This window comes from Trachemys scripta, chromosome 2 (genome assembly GCF_013100865.1).
Source record: "Trachemys scripta elegans isolate TJP31775 chromosome 2, CAS_Tse_1.0, whole genome shotgun sequence".
In the NCBI taxonomy this organism is placed as follows: Eukaryota; Metazoa; Chordata; order Testudines; family Emydidae; genus Trachemys; species Trachemys scripta.
The window spans coordinates 282,469,999-282,493,035 of record NC_048299.1 but is presented as its reverse complement, the minus strand read 5'-3'; the positions used below and the strand labels follow the sequence as shown (position 1 = coordinate 282,493,035).

Genomic DNA, 23,037 nt, shown 5'->3' with positions numbered 1-23,037 from the left:
AACTTGTTCACCTTAGCCTCTAAGGATAGAACCAGAAACAATGGGTTTAAACTGCAGCAAGGGAGGTCTAGGTTGGACATTAGGAAAAAGTTCCTAACTGTCAGGGTGGTTAAACACTGGAACAAATTGCCTAGGGAGGTTGTGGAATCTCCGTCTCTGGAGATATTTAAGAGTAGGTTAGATAAATGTCTATTAGGGATGGTCTAGGCAGTATTTGGTCCTGCCATGCGGGCAGGGGACTGGACTCGATGACCTCTCGAGGTCCCTTCCAGTCCTATAATCTATGAATCTATGAATCTATGATGTTGAAATGCCTATAGTTATCCTTGGGGACCCTACCTACCCCTTAATGCCATGGCTCATGAAGCCATTCACAGGCACCCTGGACAGTAGTCAAGAGCTGTTCAACTATAGACTGAGCAAGTGCAGAATAGTGGTAGATGCACATTTGGACATTTAAAAGCACGCTGGTGCAGTTTACTGACTCGGTTAGACCTCGGCGAAACCAATATTCCTATCGTTATTACTGCTTGCTGTGTGCTCCACAATATCTGTGAGAGTAAGGGGAAGATGTTTATGGCGGGGTGGGAGGTTGAGGCAAATCGCTTGATTACGCACAGCCAGACACCAGGGCGATTAGAGGAGCACAGCAGGGTGCGCTGCGCATCAGAGAAGCTTTGAAAACCAATTTCATGACTGGCCAGGCTACGGGGTGAAAGTTCTGTTTCTTTATCCTTGATGAAAACCTGCCCCCTTGGTTCACTCTGCTTCCCTGTAAGCCAACCGCCCTCCCCTCCCCCCTTTGATCACCACTTGCAGAGGCAATAAAGTCATTATTGTTTCAAATTCATGCATTCTTTATTACTTCTTCACACAAATGGGGGGATAACTGCCAAGGTAGCTTGGGAGGGGTGGGGGAGGAGGGAAGGACAAGGCCACACTGCACTTCAAAACTCATTGAATGCCAGCCTTCTGTTGCTTGGACAGTCCTCTGGGGTGGAGTGTTTGGGTGTCTGGGTGAGGAGGATATGGAACTTGGGGTGGAGGCAGGTTGGTTACACAGAGGTTGCAGCGGCGGTCTGTGCTCCTGCTGCCTTTCCTGCACCTCAGCAATACGCCAGAGAATATCAGTTTGATCCTCCAGTAGCCTGAGCATTGCTTCCTGCCTCCTTTCATCAAGCTGACACCACCTGTCCTTGCGTTCATTTTGTGCTTTCCTGCACTCTGACATTGTTTGCCTCCACGCATTCTGCTGGGCTCTTTCAGTGTGGGAGGACTGCATGAGCTCAGAGAACATTTCATCGCGAGTGTGTTTTTTTTCGCCTTCTAATCTTCGCTAGCCTCTGGGACGGAGATGATATGGGGAGCGTTGAAACATTTGCAGCTGTGGGGGGAAAAAAAGGGAGACTAGTATTTAAAAAGATACATTTTAGAGAACAATGGGTAGACTCTTTCACGGTGAACCAAGCTGTTAACATTACATAGCACGTGTGCTTTCTTTACAAGGTTGCATTTTGCCTCTTGTATTGAGGGCCTGCCGGTTTGGTGTGAGAGATCACAAACGCAGGGCCGGCAGGCAACAGAATTCAGCTTGCAGGCAGACATGGTAAGCCACAGTCTTTTGGCTTCTTTAACCTTCATAATATGTGGGAATGGTTTCAAACAGCAGCACCCTCATGTCCCATACCAAGCACCCGTTGGGTTGGCCATTTAAAATGGGTTGGCCATTTAAAAGGAGGGGCTGCGGTTTTCGGGTTAATGTGCAGCACAAACCCAACTAACCCCCCCCCACCCTATTCTCTGGGATGATCGCTTCACCCCTTCCCCCACTGCGTGGCTCACAGCAGGGATGATTTCTGTTCAGCCGTAGGCAAACAGCCCAGGAGGAACAGCCACCTCTGAATATCCCCTTAATAAAATTCCCCTATTTCAACGAGATGACCATGAATGATATCTCTTTCCTGAGGATAACACAGAGAGATAAAGAATGGATGTTGCTTGAATATCAGCAAATACCTGGACCATACACTGCCATGCTTTGTTATGCAATGATTCCAGACTATGTGCTATTGGCCTGGCGTGGTAAAGTGTCCTACCATGGCGTACGGAATAAGGCAGCCCTCCCCAGAAACCTTTTGCAAAGGCTTTGGGAATAAACCCAGTAGAGCTTCATTGAGATGTCCCTGGAGGATTTACGCTCCATCCCCATACACATTTACAGACTTTTCCAGTAGCTGTACTGGAAGCGAATGCATCCCAAGTCTTCAAGGCAAATTAATCATTAAACACACTTGCTTTTAAACCATGTACAATATTTACAAAGGTACACTCACCAGAGGTCCCTTCTCCGCCTTCAAGGTCCATGAGCCCACCTTGGGTGGGTTGGGAGGGTACTGGGTCCAGGGTGATAAACAGTTCCTGGCTGTCAGGGAAAATGTTTTCTCCGCTTGCATGCTGTGCGCTATCTTCAATGTCCTCCTCCTCGTCCCCAAAATCCGCATCCCTGTTGCATGAGAATCCATTGATGGAGTCCACGCACAGGGCTGGGGTAGTTGTAGGAGCACCCCCTAGAATGGCATGCAGCTCATCATAGAAGTGGCATGTCTGGGGCTGTGACCTGGAGCGGCCGTTTGCCTCTCTGGTTCTTTGGTAAGCTTACTTGAGCTCCTTAAGTTTCACGCGGCACTACTGCAGGTCCCTGTTATAACCTCTGTCCTTCATGCCCTTGGAGATTTTTTAAAATATTCCGGCATTTCGTCTTTTGGAACCGAGTTTGGATAGCACGGATTCGTCTCCCCATACAGTGATCAGATCCAATACCTCCCGTTTAGTCCATGCTGGAGCTTTTTTGCAATTCTGGGACTGCATGGTCACCTGTGCTGATCAGCTCGCCACGCTGGCCAAACAGGAAATGAAATTCAAAAGTTCGCGGGGCTTTTCCTGTCTACCTGGCCAGTGCATCGGAGTTGAGAGTGCTGTCCAGAGCGGTCACAGTGGAGCACTCTGGGATAGCTCCCGGAGGCCAATAGCATCGAAATGCATCCACACTACCCCAAATTCGACCCAGCAAGGTCGATTTCAGCGCTAATCCCCTCGTCAGGGAGGAATACCGTAATCGATTTTAAGAGCCCTTTAAGTTGACAAAAATGGCTTCGTCGTGTGAACGGGTGCAGGGTTAAATCGATCTAATACTGCTAAATTCGACCTAAACTCGTAGTGTAGACCAAGGCTATGATTCTTAATTGGGGGTACAGTGCAGTACAGGCACACCCTCCACTAGTTGTAATACTGGAGAAATTCTATAAGACTGAAGGAGTGCCTGTATTGTGTCAATATTCGAAAAGGGCAAACAAATTAGGTCTTGTCAGAAAAACCTAATATCATTTAATTGGAGGTTAAAATGTTGGTTGATAAACATAAATACATAGATGTAATATACTTAGGCCCTATACAATATCAATAAAGCACACATGAATTAAGAACTGGGTAACTGACAGATCGCAAAAAGTAGTTTTCAGTGAGGAATCATCATTGAATGGGAGTGTTTTAGCAGGTTCTGCAGGGATTAGCACTAGGCCTGATGCTATTCAGTATTTTTGACAATGATCTGGAAGTAATTGTAAAATCACTACTGATTTCAGTAGAATGTGAGCTAATATTTTGCCTGCTGTACAGAGGAGAGTAGTGCCTCTGTAGTTTCCGCAGTCGGCTTTGCTGCCTTTGTTTTTGAACAGTGATACAATAATAGCATCTTTGGCCAATGTCTTGTGGCATTTCTTCTTCTTCCCAAATGCTACTCAGGATGTCATGAAATTTCTTGATAGCCTTTGGGCCTGCTCCTTTATACAGTTCTGCTGGAATACCATCCTTTCCAGATGCTTTGCCAGAGTTCAGTTGTTTGATGGCTTTTATAACGTCCTCAACCGATAGAGGGAGATCGAGATCCTCTCTGATAGGTTTCTCAGATAAACGGTCAAGGACACACCGATCGACTGTGGATGGTCTATTGAATAGAGTACTGAAGTATTCAGCCCATCTCTGTATGATTCCCTCCTTGTCTTTGATGAGGGTTGTGCCATCTGTCGACTTTAAGGGGGCTGTGCCAGATTTAGATGGTCCGTAGACTGCTTTGAGCGAGTCAAAGAACATCTTTGCGTTGTTTGTATCTGTGAACTGCTGGACTTCTGCAGCTTTCCTCTCTCATCACTCATCCTGCATTCTCCTTAGTTCAGACTGGGCCTTGCTCTGTAGGTACTTAAACCTATCTTTCTTTGAGATGGAAGTGAATTCATTCTGCCATTCAACAAATGCTTTCTGCTTGTCACAGGAGTTTGGAGATGTCCTTGTTGTTCTCATCGAACCAATCCTAGTGTTCCCTTTTCTTTGGCCCCAGCACAGATTTAGCTCTCATTCTACTGAACAGACTCATTGCAAACATATCTGAGGAGAATCTGCCAGAAGCGCAGTTTGGTTTCAGACCAGGTCATAGTACTATGGACATAATCTTTTTTGTAAGGCAGGTCCAGGAAAAATGTCTAGAGCAGAACATGGATCTGTATGCAGTTTTCATAGATTTGACCAAAGCTTTTGATACGGTCAACAGAGAGGGTCTATGGGCCTATGGGCTATTCTACACAAACTGGACTGCCCAAGAAAGTGCATACAAATCATCCGTCTGTTCCATGACCATATGACAGTGCAAGTACTCGCCAGTGGTGACTTTTCCGATGCATTTGAAATCTCAAATGGAGTGAAGCAAGGCTGTGTACTTGCTCCAGTGCTGTTCAATTTGTTCTTTGCTTGTGTTCTCAGCCATGCAACAAGGGACTTGGATCAGGGGATATACATCTGCTACCTACTCGATGGCTCCCTCTTTGATCTTCGAAGACTCAATGCTAAGACCAAGATGCTGGAGAGGCTTCTTCTTGAGGTACTTTTTGCAGATGACTGCGCCTTGATGGCTCATAGATATCAGGTCATTGTTGATAGATTTTCTGAAGCAGCCCAGCTCTTTAGCCTCACCATCAGTCTCGGGAAGACAGAAATCTTGTTCCAGCCAGCACCTCATTCCAATGCTCCAGTGCCAGCCATCTTCATCCATGGCATACAGTTGAAAAATGTGGATCAATTCAAGTATTTGAGCAGTACCCTCTCAAATGTCGGTTCCCTTGATAAGGAAATCTCCTCCAGAATTAGTAAAGCCAGCCAGGTCCTTGGTCGACTTCGAACAGAAGTTCTTAACCAACACAACATCTGTTTCTCCACCAAATTGAAGATCTACAGTGCAGTGATTCTAACGTCTCTCCTGTATGAATCTGAGATGTGGACTCTTTATAGACGTCACATTAAACAGCTTGAGCAATTTCACATGCGCTCCCTCCGTTCAATAATGAGCATTTGCTGGCAGGAATATTAAAGTCCTTGAGAGAGCAAACACAACCAGCATTGAGGAAATTTTATTGAGAACATAACTTAGGTGGACCAGGCATGTCATCAGAATGGAAGACCACTGTCTCCCAAAACAGATCTTGTTTGGGGAGCTGAGTCAGGGCAAAAGAAAGAAGGGTTGTCCGTATAAGCACTTCAAAGATAATCTGACGAATCATGAAATTATCTCCAGGCTGCATGTGAAAGGCACCACAGAGCTGCATAATCAAACGTCATAGATACAGACTTCCCATGCCCTCAGTGCGGTTGATTCTGTGCATCAGGATTCGGAGTCATATGCGTAGCCATATATAAGAACTACGACAATATCGTTGTCATCACCAGAGATGGACTACCAATAATACTGATTAGATTTGTGGATGATACAAAGATTAGTAGAGTGATAAAAAATGACAAGGACAGGATAGTCATATGGAGTGAAGTGGATTGCTAGGTAAACTGGGCCCATTCAAACAAAATGTTATAACAAAGACAAATGGAAGGTCATATCTCTAGAAACAAAGAAAACAGCCCCTATTACAGAATGGGGGATTGTATCCCCGAAATCAGTGACTCTGAAAAGGATTTAAGGGTCATAGTGGACAAGCAACTGAACATGGGCTCCCAGTGTGATGCTGTGGCAAAAGGGTCTAATGCGATCCTTAGGTGTATAGGGAAGTAGTGAGTAAAAGTGGGGTGGTGATTTTATTTCTGTATACAGTATTGGTGAGATTGATACTGGAATGAAATTCTATGGCCTGTTTTATACAAGAGTTCAGATTAAATGATCCAATAGTCCCATTTGGCCTTAAAATCTATGAAAAACTTGTCCTAATGCAAAAAGAACGAGGAGTACTTGTGGCACCTTAGAGACTAACACATTTATTTGGGCATAAGCTTTCATGGGCCAAAACCCACTTCATAGGATGCATACAGTGGAAAATACAGTAGGAAGATATATATACACAGAGAACATAAAAAAATGGGTGTTGCCATACCAACTATAACGAGACTCATCAATTAAGGTGAGCTATTATCATGCATCCGATGAAGTGGGTTTTAGCCCACGAAAGCTTATGCCCAAATAAATGTGTTAGTCTCTAAGGTGCCACAAGGACTCCTCGTTCTTTTCGCTGATACAGACTAACACGACTACCTGAAACTTGTCCTAATGTATTTCCTTACTTTAGGCAATTGGTGATGCAGAGAAGTTGGTGGAGACTCTACGTCTGGCTGCTGAGAAAGCAGAGGAGAAACTGTCCCTGGCCAGGCTCAGGTTGCGAGAACAGACTCAGGAAGGTAGGTTTAGGCCTTGGTCATGAACTGCTTGATAGAGTTAAATTGGGGGAAGAGGGAGGTTCTTGATCAGGACCCAGGTGCATCTATAGTTCTTTGAGTCTTTGTTCATATGGATCCTACTCATGGTGTGCACGTGCTCCATGAATCTGAGATTGAAATCTTTTAACTAGGTAGGAAAGTTTCTCTACAATGAGCCACTAGTCAGAACAAAAAGAACCCCAAGATCCTGCCAGCTGGGTACAAGACACTTCATAAACTAACTATATTAATTATTAAGACTAAAACTGTTAGAAAAAATGATAGTAAATGTAGAGACAGTGGACAGATAGTGTTGAGTTCTATCTCACTACTATGGGTGGTTAAGAGGGAACTGAAATGCAGTCAGTGCTGCTCTGCCCTATCTGACCTCAGATGTGTTGCTGGAGAGACCTTGCTTGCGAGCAGCCTCTGGCCCACGAGAGACTTTGTCTGGGGTGGAGGATACAATACAACTTTGTTGTTATGTCTTTTATAGTCCTAAGCATATTTTCAAACCTTGTCACCTACATTTGGTGCTTAAATCTTGTATTTGAGCTCAAATATCCAATGTAGGCCCTTAAATCCCAGTATGAGAAACCAAATAGCGGATTTGATCACAGTCTATAAGTAGCTACATGCGGAACAGAAATTACTGGCCTTTATGCAAGAGTTACTGACTGATGTTCCATGGCCTGTATTATACAGAAAGTCAGATTAGATTATTCCAATGTTCTTTTCTGGCTTTATAATCTATGTGTCTATGAAGATTCAAATCTCCAAAGGCCATAAACACCAAGGAGGAAGAGGAAATGTTTAGAGTAGTCCAAGTAGGTATACCTAGAGCAATAGAATGAAATTAAGAAAGGGAGAAGTTAGGTTAATATCTGGGAAATTTTCCTGACTGTGAGTGTTATTAGGCTATGGACTCATCTTTCAAGGGAAGTGGCAGCATGGTAATACAAAAAACAATAATAGTTTCTACTGAAGGGCCTTGCGCCACTTTCCTTGGAAGTACTTAACCATTCAACATTAATGTTCTTGCTGTGTTTTGTGTAGAATAGATAATGCTATTCAGTGCTTTCTCTATCCTTTACTAGGGGTGGGGGATGAATTCCAAGGGGTGAAGTGCTCCGTACAAGAGCTTGATGATGTGCTATTGAAGGATGTGGGAGGCAAAATCCATTCAGATGGACGGTGAGTTAGAAAAGACAATGGTCATACAGATATTGCCCTTGCTGTCATGTTTGTATCCAGCAGAAATGTCTTCACAATAATGCTGCCTCCCTCAACACCAAGGAAGAGAGCCTTCGCAAAGGGGCTGACCTAAACGTATTGATACGCCTCTTGCCATTAAGCAGCCCTGATGTAGTGGGCTGTTGGACTAGTACCATTATATCCCATGGTGAAGAAGGCCCTTTTATTGTTGGTATTAATAATTCTATTATTTATTTGTTAAATGCATGAAATCTGCTCAGCTTTGGTACAAGACACAAAATTATTGTATTCCCTGATCACCTTACAACCTAAAGAAAGAGAGAAAAATGGAGAAGAGGGAAACCCAAAGGAGGGATGAGACATATGGAGAGGCTTTATTTTAGACTCACTTCTAGGAATCACATAAGAAGAAGATTTTTAAGGAGGGATCATCTCCTTGGTGCCACCAGTGTTACCTGGGGTTTCTCAGAACCCAAAGCAGGGGTAACGTAACTGTTTCTCTCCAGGCAGTGTCAGGAATAAATCAATGGGAACACAGCGCTTCCGTCTGATAAATGATTGATACAAGCAAGCATGCTCTTATCTAAAACTACTATTTATTAGATATTAAGCGCACACACGCAATAGGTTTAAGACATCCCAGATATAGTTACCCACAGTCTGAGATGGTTTCAAGTGACCACCAGCCGGGCTTCCAGGGGCCCTCTTTCTGTCCAGCTGACAGGGAGTTTAGATGTCATCTCCTTGTCCAAAGGAAAGTCCCTTGGACTGCTCAGGGGTATTTATTTTTACCTAATCTTTTATAGCTATCTCTAACAAAGCACATAACCTATAGTGACTCCCCTAGTGGGTCAGCATCATAATCTCTACTGGGTCACCAATTCTCCTAATTTCAGCAAACTATTTATTACCTCAAAACATTTCTAATATTTCCAGCCATAACAACAATACGTCAGGGGCACCTAAAACCAAGGTTGCTTGTCACTCATTTTCTTCCATAACTTTCTGTCCCATCTTCCCATTCTGATTAACAAACGGCAAGTATGCAGCTGTCTGACCTTGTCTCGCAAAGGCCTAAGATTATTCCTAGCTATGTGATGTTTGGTTTTCAACTGGCAGTGGCTGAACATACAAAATTGCTTACTGCAGTACTGTCAGGTTCTGGGCTACACGCAGGAATGTCAAATTCCGGGGTAACACCAGGATCCTACATGGAGGGCTGGAGGAAGTGTCTGGTTGTTGCTAGTTCTCCAGCAGGTGGGGGGAATATTTGCTGGTTGTACTGGGTTTTGGTATTAGGTCTTTCAGCTCTAGTTCAGATGCTTAGTTCCCTGTCCCCACTAATGATGGGTGTCTGTCTCATCTTCACATACAGATGGCCATTAATCATTGATTCATCTGGGCAGGCTGCAACTTTCCTGCGGTATCGAGACACAAATTACTTGAATACACTGAACCCAAACGATATGAACATAGAGACCATTCGACTGGCCTTGCTGGGGGCCCTCCGGTAGGTGGCAGAGTACCAGGAATGGGAGGGCAGGATGACAGGCTTGGACACAGCATAGGTTGGTGTTCCTGATAATCTCAGAGTGCGCGTAGTGAGCTGGATGAATAAACCATTAGCTGGTAGTGCCTGTGGCTGTGAGGGAGTGAGTTGCTTTTTGATACCCTCTGCCAACTCTGCACTTCCAGTAGCTGCACTTCCTTCACAGTTAGCACTTCTGGTCTTTATTCGTGAAAGGGACTGCTGGCTGAGTGAGGGGCCTTTTCTCCCCAGTTCCCTTCCCACATTGTGCTAAAGGGAAGGCTGCCCATGCATGTAATGCTTGAGACCCGTCATTATTAAGAGAGAGAGAGAGATTGTTTTGTCTATCTTTTGTACCAAGGACCTTGGACTCTCCCGTAGTACATATGATCAACCATTCAGACCTCTGTCCTTAGGTATGGAAAGCCAGTGGTGTTTGACATGATGGAAGTGAACATGTTTGATGCCGTGAAGAGGCAGTTGGAGGGAATAGAGTCTGGACTGGCAGAGGCAATTCTGAGCAAGCAGATACTGCAGAATGAAAGGTAAGAATTTGTGGGTATGGTAAACCCTATGATCTTCAATGGAGAAATGGCACCTCTTCCAACCAAACCCTATTCTCTCCCAGACTGGGGCCAAGGGAATGGCATATTCCTACACCCCATATCAGCCCTATCCCCTCCCAGGCTGGGAAGCCAGGGAGAAGGCTGAGTACCTCTACCCCAGACCCCTATTTCCCACCATTCTCAGATACTAATGTTATGAGGGCGAGGGCCAAATAAGTATCTAGCTGTAGATACCTAGGGGTGAGGGACTGGCACCTCCAGCCCTTCGGCCTTCTCCCCTTATAATTCGGGGGAAAGGCCAAAAGATTGTCGGAATATTTATCCTTTTCAAGCCCAGGGATGAGACTGTCATCTCAACCACCCCAACACTGGCCTGTAACAGTCCAGGGTAGGGTTTGAGAAATTCCTGCACCCTAAGTAAAGTTTTCTGCAAATGCTTCTCTTGATGCCCAATCAGGTGTATGAACTGCACTATTCAATCAAGGCTGCCTTTGACTCTGAAACCTAACAATGACTTTTAAAATGTCAGCTTTGTTAACTGTTTTGTCACTGTAACAGAGACATCCAATAAATGGGCTATCTTGTAATCACAAGTTCAAACCTCTGCCATGTCTCTTGAGTATCAAAACCACCAGCTTCCCTGTCAGGGTTCCCCCCCCACACACTCTGAACTCTGGGGTACAGATGTGGGGACCCGCATGAAAGACCCCCTAAGTTTATATTCTACCAGCTTAGGTTAATAACTTCCCCAAGGGACAAATTCCTTGTCCTTGTCCTTGGACGGTATTGCTGCCACCACCAAGTGATTTACATGAAATTTCAGGGAAGGGTCACTTGGAATCCCTATCCCCCCAAAATATCCCTCCAAGCCCCTTCACCCCCTTTCCTGGGGAGGCTTGAGAATAATATACCAACTAATTGAATTAGCAATGCGAGTACAGACCAGACCCTCTGTCTTCAGGACACTGAAAATCAATCAGGTTCTTAAAAGAAGAACCTTATTTAAAAAGAAAAAAGTAAAAGAATCACACCTGCAAAATCAGAATGTAAGGTAACTTTACAGGGTAAATAAAAAGATTTAAAACACAGAGGATTCCACTCTGGCTCAGCTTCACAGTTACAAAAACAGGAATAAAACTACCTCTGTAGCATAGGAAAATTCACAAGCTAAAACGAAAGATAACCTAACACATTTCCTTGCCTACTTACAATTTCTATGGTTTTAGATGGATTATTCCAGGTATATTTTCAGGAGATGTCGTACCTGCTTGGCTTCTCTCTCTGTCCGGAGAGGGAACAACCAAGAAAGAGCAAACAAAACCTTCCCCCTCCAGTTTTGAAAGTATCTTTTTTCCTCATTGGTCCTTCTAGTCAGGTGCCAACTAGGTTATTTGACCTACTTAACCCCTTACAGGTAAGGCGATTCAGTATAGCTGTCAAGGAGGGGTTTTATGCTACCCTTCTTTCTATATTTATGACATTCCCCTAATAGCTTATAGGATGTATTGTCAATGTTCTGGGGAATATCATGGTCCTGATGTGTAGAAGGGGCTCTATAAATATGTCAGACAAAAAAGAATAATCAGGGATGGTGAGCTGGTAATGGAAGATGATAGGGAAGCAGAGCTGCTCAATGCCTTCTTTGCTTCAGTCTTCACACACAAAAATAATGTGCCCAGACAACCAACGATGTTATCATAGACAATAAAGGGGAAGGGATGCAGATCAGGATAAGCAAAGAACATGTCAGAGGTCTTTTGACTAGTTTGAATGTATTATATAGTCAGCAGGGCCTGATGGTATTCGCCCCAAGATGCTGAAGGAATTAACTGAAGAACTCTTGGAGCTGCTTGAAATAATATTGCAAATTCTTCTTTGAGTGATGTCCCCTTGGGTGCTCCACTGTAGGTGTCGTATATATAGCGCTGTGCGGTCCGACCACCCTCAGTTCCCTCTCTACCACCTGCAGTCTGGAACAGAACACTTAGCAGAGCCCACATTGTTATTTAGATAGTATCTTACCTGTTTTTCTTCTCATAGTTGTTAGTTCCTTACTTTCCCTTTTCTGTTTCTTCCTCCTAAAACAACAAAAAATAAGTATTAGTTCGTTCTCCTGTTTTCCCTCCTTCCCCTTAGGGAAGCTACATCCTCATCCTTATGCCTGGTTCACCCGGGTTTAAGTGGTGTGTCTCGTGCAGAGCCGCCTTCTCTATAACGGACAGCAACGCAAAGTGTATCTGCTGCCTAGGAGTGGGACACGTTCCTCAGAAGTGTTCCCATTGCCTGGGTTTGAAGCCGAGAGCCAGAAAGAACATGGACCTTAAACTCAAATTAATTCTAGGGCTGTTGAGTGATTAAAAAAATTAATCACAATTAATCGTGCTGTTAAACAATAATAGAATACCATTTTTATAAATATTTTTGGATGTTTTCTACATTTTCAAATATATTGATTTCAATTACAACACAGAATATAAAGTGTACAGTGATCACTTTATTTATTATAAATATTTGCACAGTAAAAATAAAATAGTATTTTTCAATTCAGTTAATACAAGTTTTGTAGTGCAATCTCTTTATCATTAAAGTTGAACTTAGAAATGTAGAATTATGTACCAAAAATAACTGCATTAAAAAATAAAACGATGTAAAACTTTAGAGCCTACAAGTCCACTCAGTCCTACTTCTTGTTCAGCCAATCACTCAGACAAACAAGTTTGTTTACATTTGCAGGAGATAATGCTGCCCACTTCTTGTTTACAATGTCACCTGAAAGTGACAACAGGGGTTCGCATGGCATTGTTGTAGCTGGCGTTGCAAGATATTTGTGTCAGATGCGCTAAAGATTCATATGTCCCTTCATGCTTCAACCAGCATTCCAGAGGACATGCGACCGTGCTGTGGAAGAAACGAACTCAGAGACAGCTTTATTCAGGACATGCAATTGCAAGGGAAGAACACAGCTGACAGAGAGCATCTCTGCCTCAGTTTCTTCAAAGTACAAGCAATATCACACAAGCATTTATACATTTTAGTGGCATGCATTAATTAAAAACATCTGCAGTTTGTTTATGTTCTGTCCTGCCCATTCCTGTATTTTCTCACTTCTGTTCTCAAAACATCGCTATCTCAAGGCTGGGTCACACTGACTCTACTCTGCTGTCTTCCCACCCGCTTCTGACATGAGCCCTGTTTCTACAGGTCTCGCAATATTAATCTAAGACTTAGCATGACAGTTGCTCTGTTTCTTACTACTGAGAGGCCTATATTTAAATCCTTTAACCCTGTTTCCACAATGCTGATGATGGGTTCTGCTTGATAACGATTCAAAGCAGTGCAGACCAATGCATGTTTATTGTCATCATCTGAGTCCAATGTCACCAGCAGAAGGTTGATTTTCTTTTTTGGTCGTTCGGGTTCTGTAGTTTCTGCATCAGAGTGTTGCTCTTTTAAGACTTTTGAACATGCTCCACGCCTCGTACCTCTCAGATTTTGGAAGGCATTTCATATTCTTAAATCTTGGATCGAGTGCTGTAGCTATCTTTAGAAATTTCACACTGTTACTTTCTTTGCGTTTTGTCAAATCTGCAGTGAAAGTGTTCTTAAAACGAACAACATGCTGGGTTATCATCCGAGACTGCTATAACATGGAATATATGGCAGAATGCAGGTAAAACACAGAGCAGGAGACATACAATTCTCCCCCAAGGAGTTCAGTCACAAATTTAATTAATGCATTTTTTTTAATGAGCATCATCAGCATGGAAGCATGTCCTCTGGAATGGTGGCCAAAGCATGAAGGGGCATATGAATGTTTAGCATATCTGGCACGTAAATACTTTGCAATGTCGTCTACAAAAGTGCCATGTGAACATCTGTTCTCACTTTCAGGTGACATTGTAAATAAGAAGTGGGCAGCATTATGTCCCATAAATCTAAACAAACTTGAGTCAACATGAGTCAACAATGCAATGCTGCTGCAAAAAAATACCAAATGCAATTTTGGGTTGCATTAACAGAGTTATAGCATGCAAGTCACAGGAGGTGATTGTAATGCTCTACTTGGCTCTGGTTAGACCTCAGCTGAAGTACTGTCTCCAGTTTTGGTCACAACTATATCGAAAGGATGTAGAGAAATGGAAAGGATCCAGAGGTGAGTGATACAGATGATCAAAGGGATGGAATTCAAGGCATACAAGCAACAGCTAAAGGAACTGGATATGTTTAGTTTAGAAAAGAGGAGACTGAGGAGGGATATGATAGCAGTCTTCAAATACTTGAAAGGCTGCTATAAAAAAGACAGGAAAAAAATTGTTCTCTTGGTGTAGAGGGCAGGATAAGAGGCAGTGGATTCAAACTACAGCAGAGCAGATTAGATTAAACCTCAAGAAAAACTTCCTGCCTGTAGGAACAGTAGAATAATGGAACAAACTGCCTAGGGAAGTCATGGAAGCTCCTTCACTGGAGATTTTCAAAAAGAGGCTGGAAGTAATCTGTCTCAGACACAACAAATCCTGCATCGTGGCTGGGGGTGGGGGGAGTGTTAAACTAGATCAGAGATTCTCAACCTTTTCAGGCTACTGTACCCCTTTCAGGAGTCTGATATGCCTTACGTGCCCCAAATTTCACCTTTCAAAAACTACTTGCTTACAAAATCAGACATAAACATACAAAAGTGTGACAGCACACTATTACTGAAAAATTGCTTACTTTCTGATTTTTACCATATAATTATAAAATAAATCAATTGGAATATAAATATTGTACTTACATTTCAGTTTATATTATATAGAGCAAAATAAACAAGTAATTGTATGAAATTTTAGTTTGTACTGACTTTGCTACTGCTTTTTATCTAGCCTGTTGTAAAACTAGGCAGATATCTAGGTGAGTTGATGTACCTCCTGGAAGACCTCTGAGTATCCCCAGGGGTACATGTACCCCTGGTTGAGAACCACTGGACTAGATGACCCTTGCAGTCCCTTTTAACCTTATGGTTCTGTGATTCTATAATTCTATGTCCTGCTACTCTTCCTCCTGGGGCTCTTCTCCTTATCCGTACAAAGCCCTACAATGTCCATATTGGGCTCCTTGGAGACGATAGAGGGAACATCCTTCTCAGGTGCCTGTCAGAGAGAGAGAGAGAGTGCATAGTGACTGTCCAGTTTGGCCAATGTACATAGCAGAGGGGCATTGCTGGCATATGATGGCATATCTAACATTGGTGGACGTGCAGGTGAATGAGCCAGTGATGTTGTAGCTGATCTGGTTAGGTCCTGTGATGGTGTTGCTGGTGTAGATATGTGGGCAGAGTTGGCATCGAGGTTTGTTGCATGGGTTGGTTCCTGAGTTAGAGTCATCACAGGACCTAACCGCAAGAGAATAAATGGACACAAGTCAGATATCAGGAATGGCAATATACAAAAAGCTGTAGGAGAACACTTCAACCTCCCTGGCCACACAATAGCAGATGTAAAGGTAGCCATCTTACAGCAAAAAAACGTCAGGACCAGACTCCAAAGAGAAACTGCTGAGCTCCAGTTCATTTGCAAATTTGACACCATCAGATCAGGATTAAACAAAGACTGTGAATGGCTATCCAACTACAGAAGCAGTTTCTCCTCCCTTGGTGTTCACACCTCAACTGCTAGCAGAGCACCTCACCTCCCTGATTGAACTAACCTCGTTATCTCCACACTGATTTATACCTGCCTCTGGAGATTTCCATTACTTGTATCTGAAGAAGTGAGGTTCTTACCCACGAAAGCTTATGCTCCCAATACTTCTGTTAGTCTCAAAGGTGCCACAGGACCCTCTGTTGCTATTTGCCATTTTGTTGCCCAATCACTTAGTTTTGTGAGATCTTTTTGAAGTTCTTCACAGTCTGCTTTGGTCTTAACTATCTTTAGCAGTTTAGTATCATCTAGGGATAGGATGCAGAGGGACCTAGACAAATTAGAGGATTGGGCCAAAAGAAACCTGATGAGGTTCAACAAGGACAAGTGCAGAATCCTGCACTTAGGACGGAAGAATCCCATTCACTATTACAGACTAGGGACCGAGTGGCTAGGCAGCAGTTCTGCAGAACAGGACCTAGGAGTTACAGTGAACGAGAAGCTGGATATGAGTCAACAGTGTGCCCTTGTTGCCAAGAAGGCTAATGGCATTTTGGGCTGTATAAGTAGGGGCATTGCCAGCAGATTGAGGGACGTGATCATTCCCCTCTATTCGACCTTGGTGAGGCCTCACCTGGAGTACTGTGTCCAGTTTTGGGCCCCACACTACAAGAAGGATGTGGAAAAATTGGAAAGAGTCCATCGGAGGGCAACAAAAATGATTAGGGGGCTGGAGCACATGACTTATGAGGAGCGGCTGAAGGATCTTGGCTTACTTAGTCTGCAGAAGAGAAGAATGAAGGGGGATTTTATAGCTGCTTTCAACTACCTGAAAGGGAGTTCCAAAGGGGATGGATCTAGACTGTTCTCAGTGGTGGCAGATGACAGAACAAGGAGCAATGGTCTCAAGTTGCAGTGGGGGAGGTCCAGGTTGGATATTAGGAAACACTATTTCACTAGGAGGATGGTGAAGCACTGGAATGCGTTACCTAGGGAGGTGGTGGAATCTCCTTCCTTGGAGGTTTTTAAGGCCCGGCTTGACAAAGCCCTGGCTGGGATGATTTAGTTGGGAATTGGTCCTGCTTTGAGCAGGGGGTTGGACTAGATGACTTCCTGAGGTCCCTTCCAACCCTGATATTCTATGATTCTATGATTTTATGATTGCCTTGAAGTTAGGCTGACTGATTTATAATTCCCTCCGTCCTCTTTGTTTCTCTTTTTAATATAGGTACTATGTTTGCCTTCTTCAGTCCTCTGGGACCTCATCCATCCTGTATGAATTATCAAAGATAATTGCTAATGATTCAGAGAATGCTTCAGCTAGTTCCTTAAGTACTCTAGGGTGAATTTCATCAGGCCGTGCCAACCTGAATACATCTCACTTATCTTAGTTTGTATCTGCGAAGAGCATATTATCCTGATAATTAGTAGAAAGGATCCATAAGGAAAATGTACAGTTTAAAGTGGAAAAGATTTGTTTCTTGGTGTGACCATCATGAACTTCTACCATTAGAGTATCAACTACCTGACATTTTGGGCTATATACTTTCACTGAAGAACTCTTGTCTCTCACTCTGTTTTCTCAGGGTACTCTTGGTGGTCATTAGTGCCTTCCACCCACATATAGTCATTCTTCAGTATTTTCCCATCCTACCACATCTAGATTTCTAAGTGTATTTCCACTTGTTGTAGAACATTGGACCTTCGTTTACTATTAACAGATCTTACAGCATCAGCCTTCAAACCACTGGCTTCATGTCCTTTCCTTCACCTATGAATGAATACTGTCTTTCTTGTAGCAACAATATCAGCAAGAAAAGTGGGAGGGTTAAGAGCTCTTATGATTGACCATCCTTGTATAGTTTTTCTCCAAGACAACGTCTCCCTCAGGCCACACCCTAAGCTAATATCCAAGATTGTGTCTGAATTCCATCTAAATCAGATTATCCTTTTACCCAGATTGTCTGAATCCTCACACTAATAGGGATGAGGCCAGGTTGCTTTAGTCCTTTACCTCCAGAGAACAAAACCATTTAGATCCTCCCTGAGACTTAGTTTCATTCGCTGAGAGAACAAAAGATTCACATAGGGACAAGCATTTGAAGAAGAAAGAAAAGTTACTTCTCTGGACAGTAATTAGAAGAAGCAGGGATCCTCAATCCAGACCTTACAATTCGGCCAGATACAGAAATAGACCATCTTGACAATGCCAGACACAACTACAACAAGCAGCGTCCTAAACATCAGGAAACAAACCACAGTTTTGAAGGCTTGGTCACCTTAACACCAGCACCTACCTGCCTATTTGGTCACTGTCTACAGCGTTTTTACCAAGCTTGGGAGTATATTACACAAGACTATTGGGTCTTAGAAATAGTTCAGTTGTGCTATGCCATCCCTTTTACTTCTTGCCCCCCTACCTCTGCAGGGACCCTTCTCATGAGCACCTTCTAAGACGGGAAGTAGATCATCTACTACAGCTAGGTGCCGTGGAACCAATACTAACACAATACAGAGGGAAAGATTTTTATTCCCACTATTTCCTGACTCAGAAGAAAAGTGGTGGATGGTGACCAATACTAGACCTACGAAAACTCAACTAATTTGTATGCTCCCAAAAATTCAAGATGGTGACCTTAGGCACAATAAGCCCAGCGCTGGAACAGGGGAACTGGTTTTGAGCCCTCAACCTACAAGATACATATTTCCACATCTCAATACATCCAACTCACAGCCGATTCCTCCGATTCACAGTGGAACACGACCACTTCCAATACAGAGTGCTCCCATTTGGACTGTCCACTGCACCAAGGGTGTTCACCAAAATCCTTGCAGTAGTCTCAGCCCACCTGTGCGAACAAGGAATCATATTTTTCCCATACCTAGACGATTGCCTTATCAAAGGACACTCATACACAGAGGCATAAACAATCACATGACTGACCATCAACCTCTTCATAAGACAGGGGTTGCAAATAAACTTTCAGAAATCCATATTGACACCCACACAACAACTGGAATTCATCGGGGCACACCTGGACTCAATTCAAGACAGAGCCTCATGCCAGCTTCCTAGCCATCAAACATCTCATAGACACCATCTCCATCTGTCCACGAATCAAGGCACGCCAGATTACACATGCGGTGTCTTCAGGGCTGGCAGCGTTCAGTATACAAACCCACCAAACGCAGCCTCAACATTATGGTAACATCAGCGACCAATGTTTTAGTATCCTACAATGGTGGAAAAGACCGGAGAACATCTACGTAGGTGTTCCCTTTCACCACAGACCTCCTTCAGTCATAATCACAACAGAGGCCTCCCTACTGGGCTGAGGGGCACACCTTGACTACCACATGACACAAGGCAGGTGGACGACATTGGAAGCGTCTTCACATAAATTTGCTAGAACTCAGAGCAATAAGTTACACCTGTCTTCACTTCCTACCACTCATAAGAAACGAATGAATTTGAGCGATGACAGACACTGTTGCATACATGTTCTACATCAACAGACAAGGGCGGGGGCTGATCCCATTCTCTAGGCATTGAAGCCATGAGACAATGGAACTGGTGTATCCAGCAGCACATTGACAGCTCAGCTGCTTACTTACCAGGATGCCAAAACACCGCTGCCAACACACTAAGCAGATGGTTTTCACAGGAGACCACAAATGCCCGCTACACAAGACCAGGGACGACAAAGCCACAAACATCTTGATTGCCCTAGCATGGCCCAGACAGACCTGGTATCCTTAGTTGCTGTGTATGTCAAATCATCCTCCATGAACTCTTCCAATGAGGACAGACCTCCTCTCACAGGCCGACGGTCAGATCCTCCATCCACAACTGGTGAAACTCCATCTGAAAGCATGGCTCCCCCATGGTTCCAATTACACAAGTTAACCTGTTCGGAGCAGGCAGTAGCGGATTTAGAGTTAGTGGGGCCCTGTGTGCAGCTTCATTCTCCCCCTCCCCCAGGACCCAGCCAAGAAAAAGAACATTCTCTCTTATCTCCCCATGTTTTTCATTATTTTTTTCCTTCATCCTCCCCCTATATTATAAGTAAGGGGAAGTAAATGACAATGAAGTGAGGTACCTTGATTGGGGCAGGTGGTTGCGGTGCAGGAGTGTCAAGGCTGCTTCCCCACTCTGAACTTTAGAGTACAAATGTGGGGGCCTGCATGAAAACTTCTAAGCTTAACTACCAGCTTAGATCTGATCCGCTGCCACCACTCCCAAAGTGCTAATTCCCTTCCCTGGGTAGCCTTGAGAGACTCTTCACCAATTCCCTGGTGAATACAGATCCAACCCCTTGGATCTTAAAACAAGGAGAAATTAACCATCCCCCCCCTCCTTTCTCCCACCAACTCCCTTGGATCTAAAAACAAGTAAAAATCAATCAGGTTCTTAAAAAGAAGGCTTTTAATTAAAGAAAAAGGTAAAAATCATCTCTGTAAAATCAGGATGGAAAATAACTTTACAGGGTAATCAAACTTAAAGAGTCCAGAGGATCCCCCTGTAGCCTTAGGTTCAAAGTTACAGCAAACAGAGATAAACACTCTAGCAAAAAGGTACATTTACAAGTTGAGAAAACAAAGATAAAAACTAACACGCCTTGCCTGGCTGTTTACTTACAAGTTTGAAATATGAGAGACTTGTTCAGAAAGATTTGGAGAACCTGGATTGATATCTGGTCCCTCTCAGTCCCAAGAGCGAACAACCCCCAAAAAGCACAAACAAAAGCCTTCCCCCCACCAAGATTTGAAAGTATCTTGTCCCCTTATTGGTCCTTTGGGTCAGGTGTCAGCCAGGTTACCTGAGCTTATTCATAGATTCATAGATTCAAGGACTGGAAGGGACCTCGAGAGGTCATCGAGTCCAGTCCCCTGCCCACATGGCAGGACCAAATACTGTCTAGACCACCCCTGATAGACATTTATCTAACCTACTCTTAAATATCTCCAGAGATGGAGATTCCACAACCTCCCTAGGCAATTTATTCCAGTGTTTAACCACCCTGACAGTTAGGAACTTTTTCCTAATGTCCAACCTAGACCTCCCTTGCTGCAGTTTAAACCCATTGCTTCTTGTTCTATCCTTAGAGGCTAAGGTGAACAAGTTTTCTCCCTCCTCCTTATGACACCCTTTTAAATACCTGAAAACTGCTATCATGTCCCCTCTCAGTCTTCTCTTTTCCAAACTAAACAAACCCAGTTCTTTCAGCCTTCCTTCATAGGTCATGTTCTCAAGACCTTTAATCATTCTTGTTGCTCTTCTCTGGACCCTTTCCAATTTCTCCACATCTTTTTTAAAATGCGGTGCCCAGAACTGGACACAATACTCCAGCTGAGGCCTAACCAGAGCAGAGTAGAGCGGAAGAATGACTTCTCGTGTCTTGCTCACAACACACCTGTTAATGCATCCCAGAATCATGTTTGCTTTTTTTGCAACAGCATCACACTGTTGACTCATATTTAGCTTGTGGTCCACTATAACCCCTAGATCCCTTTCTGCCGTACTCCTTCCTAGTCAGTCTCTTCCCATTCTGTATGTGTGAAACTGATTTTTTCTTCCTAAGTGGAGCACTTTGCATTTGTCTTTGTTAAACTTCATCCTGTTTAACTCAGACCATTTCTCCAATTTGTCCAGATCATTTTGAATTATGACCCTGTCCTCCAAAGTAGTTGCAATCCCTCCCAGTTTGGTATCATCCGCAAACTTAATAAGCGTACTTTCTATGCCAATATCTAAGTCGTTGATGAAGATATTGAACAGAGCCGGTCCCAAAACAGACCCCTGCGGTACCCCACTCGTTACGCCTTTCCAGCAGGATTGGGAACCATTAATAACAACTCTCTGAGTACGGTTATCCAGCCAGTTATGCACCCACCTTATAGTAGCCCCATCTAATTTGTATTTGCCTAGTTTATCGATAAGAATATCATGCGAGACCGTATCAAATGCCTTACTAAAGTCTAGGTATACCACATCCACCGCTTCACCCTTATCCACAAGGCTCGTTATCCTATCAAAGAAAGCTATCAGATTGGTTTGACATGATTTGTTCTTCACAAATCCATGCTGGCTGTTCCCTATCACCTTACCACCTTCCAAGTGTTTGCAGATGATTTCCTTAATTACTTGCTCCATTATCTTCCCTGGCACAGAAGTTAAACTAACTGGTCTGTAGTTACCTGGGTTGTTTTTATTTCCCTTTTTATAGATGGGCACTATATTTGCCCTTTTCCAGTCTTCTGGAATCTCTCCCGTCTCCCATGACTTTCCAAAGATAATAGCTAGAGGCTCAGATACCTCCTCTATTAGCTCCTTGAGTATTCTAGGATGCATTTCATCAGGCCCGGGTGACTTGCAGGCATCTAACTTTTCTAAGTGATTTTTAACTTGTTCTTTTTTTATTTTATCTGCTAAACCTACCCCCTTCCCATTAGCATTCACTATGTTAGGCATTCCTTCAGACTTCTCGGTGAAGACCGAAACAAAGAAGTCATTAAGCATCTCTGCCATTTCCAAGTTTCCTGTTACTGTTTCTCCCTCTTCACTAAGCAGTGGGCCTACCCTGTCTTTGGTCTTCCTCTTGCTTCTAATGTATTGATAAAAAGTCTTCTTGTTTCCCTTTATTCCTGTAGCTAGTTTGAGCTCATTTTGTGCCTTTGCCTTTCTAATCTTGCCCCTGCATTCCTGTGTTGTTTGCCTATATTCATCCTTTGTAATCTGTCCTAGTTTCCATTTTTTATATGACTCCTTTTTATTTTTTAGATCATGCAAGATCTCATGGTTAAGCCAAGGTGGTCTTTTGCCACATTTTCTGTCTTTCCTAACCAGCGGAATAGCTTGCTTTTGGGCCCTTAATAGTGTCCCTTTGAAAAACTGCCAACTCTCCTCAGTTGTTTTTCCCCTCAGTCTTCATTCCCATGGGACCTTACCTATCAGCTCTCTGAGCTTACCAAAATCTGCCTTCCTGAAATCCATTGTCTCTATTTTGCTGTTCTCCCTTCTACCCTTCCTTAGAATTGCAAACTCTATGATTTCATGATCACTTTCACCCAGGCTGCCTTCTACTTTCACATTCTCAACGAGTTCCTCCCTATTTGTTAAAATCAAGTCTAGAACAGCTTCCCCCTTAGTAGCTTTTTCAACCTTCTGAAATAAAAAGTTGTCTCCAATGCAGTCCAAGAATTTGTTGGATAGTTTGTGCCCCGCTGTGTTATTTTCCCAACATATATCCGGATAGTTGAAGTCCCCCATCACCACCAAATCTTGGGCTTTGGATGATTTTGTTAGTTGCTTAAAAAAAGCCTCATCCACCTCTTCCACCTGGTTAGGTGGCCTGTAGTAGACTCCTAG

At 43.5% G+C, this 23,037-nt stretch overlaps 1 protein-coding gene across 5 annotated transcripts in view; it reads left to right on the top strand.

The window, feature by feature from the left end:
- IQANK1 (IQ motif and ankyrin repeat containing 1) overlaps positions 1-23,037 on the top strand; it is a 173,937-nt gene that overhangs the window by 104,312 nt on the left and 46,588 nt on the right. For all 5 annotated transcript variants that reach the window (XM_034763813.1, XM_034763811.1, XM_034763810.1 and 2 more), the window contains 4 exons: positions 6,618-6,726; positions 7,842-7,938; positions 9,335-9,469; positions 9,904-10,032. In XM_034763813.1, coding sequence (XP_034619704.1) covers positions 6,618-6,726; positions 7,842-7,938; positions 9,335-9,469; positions 9,904-10,032 — 470 coding nt within the window. The remainder of the gene's footprint in view (positions 1-6,617; positions 6,727-7,841; positions 7,939-9,334; positions 9,470-9,903; positions 10,033-23,037) is intronic.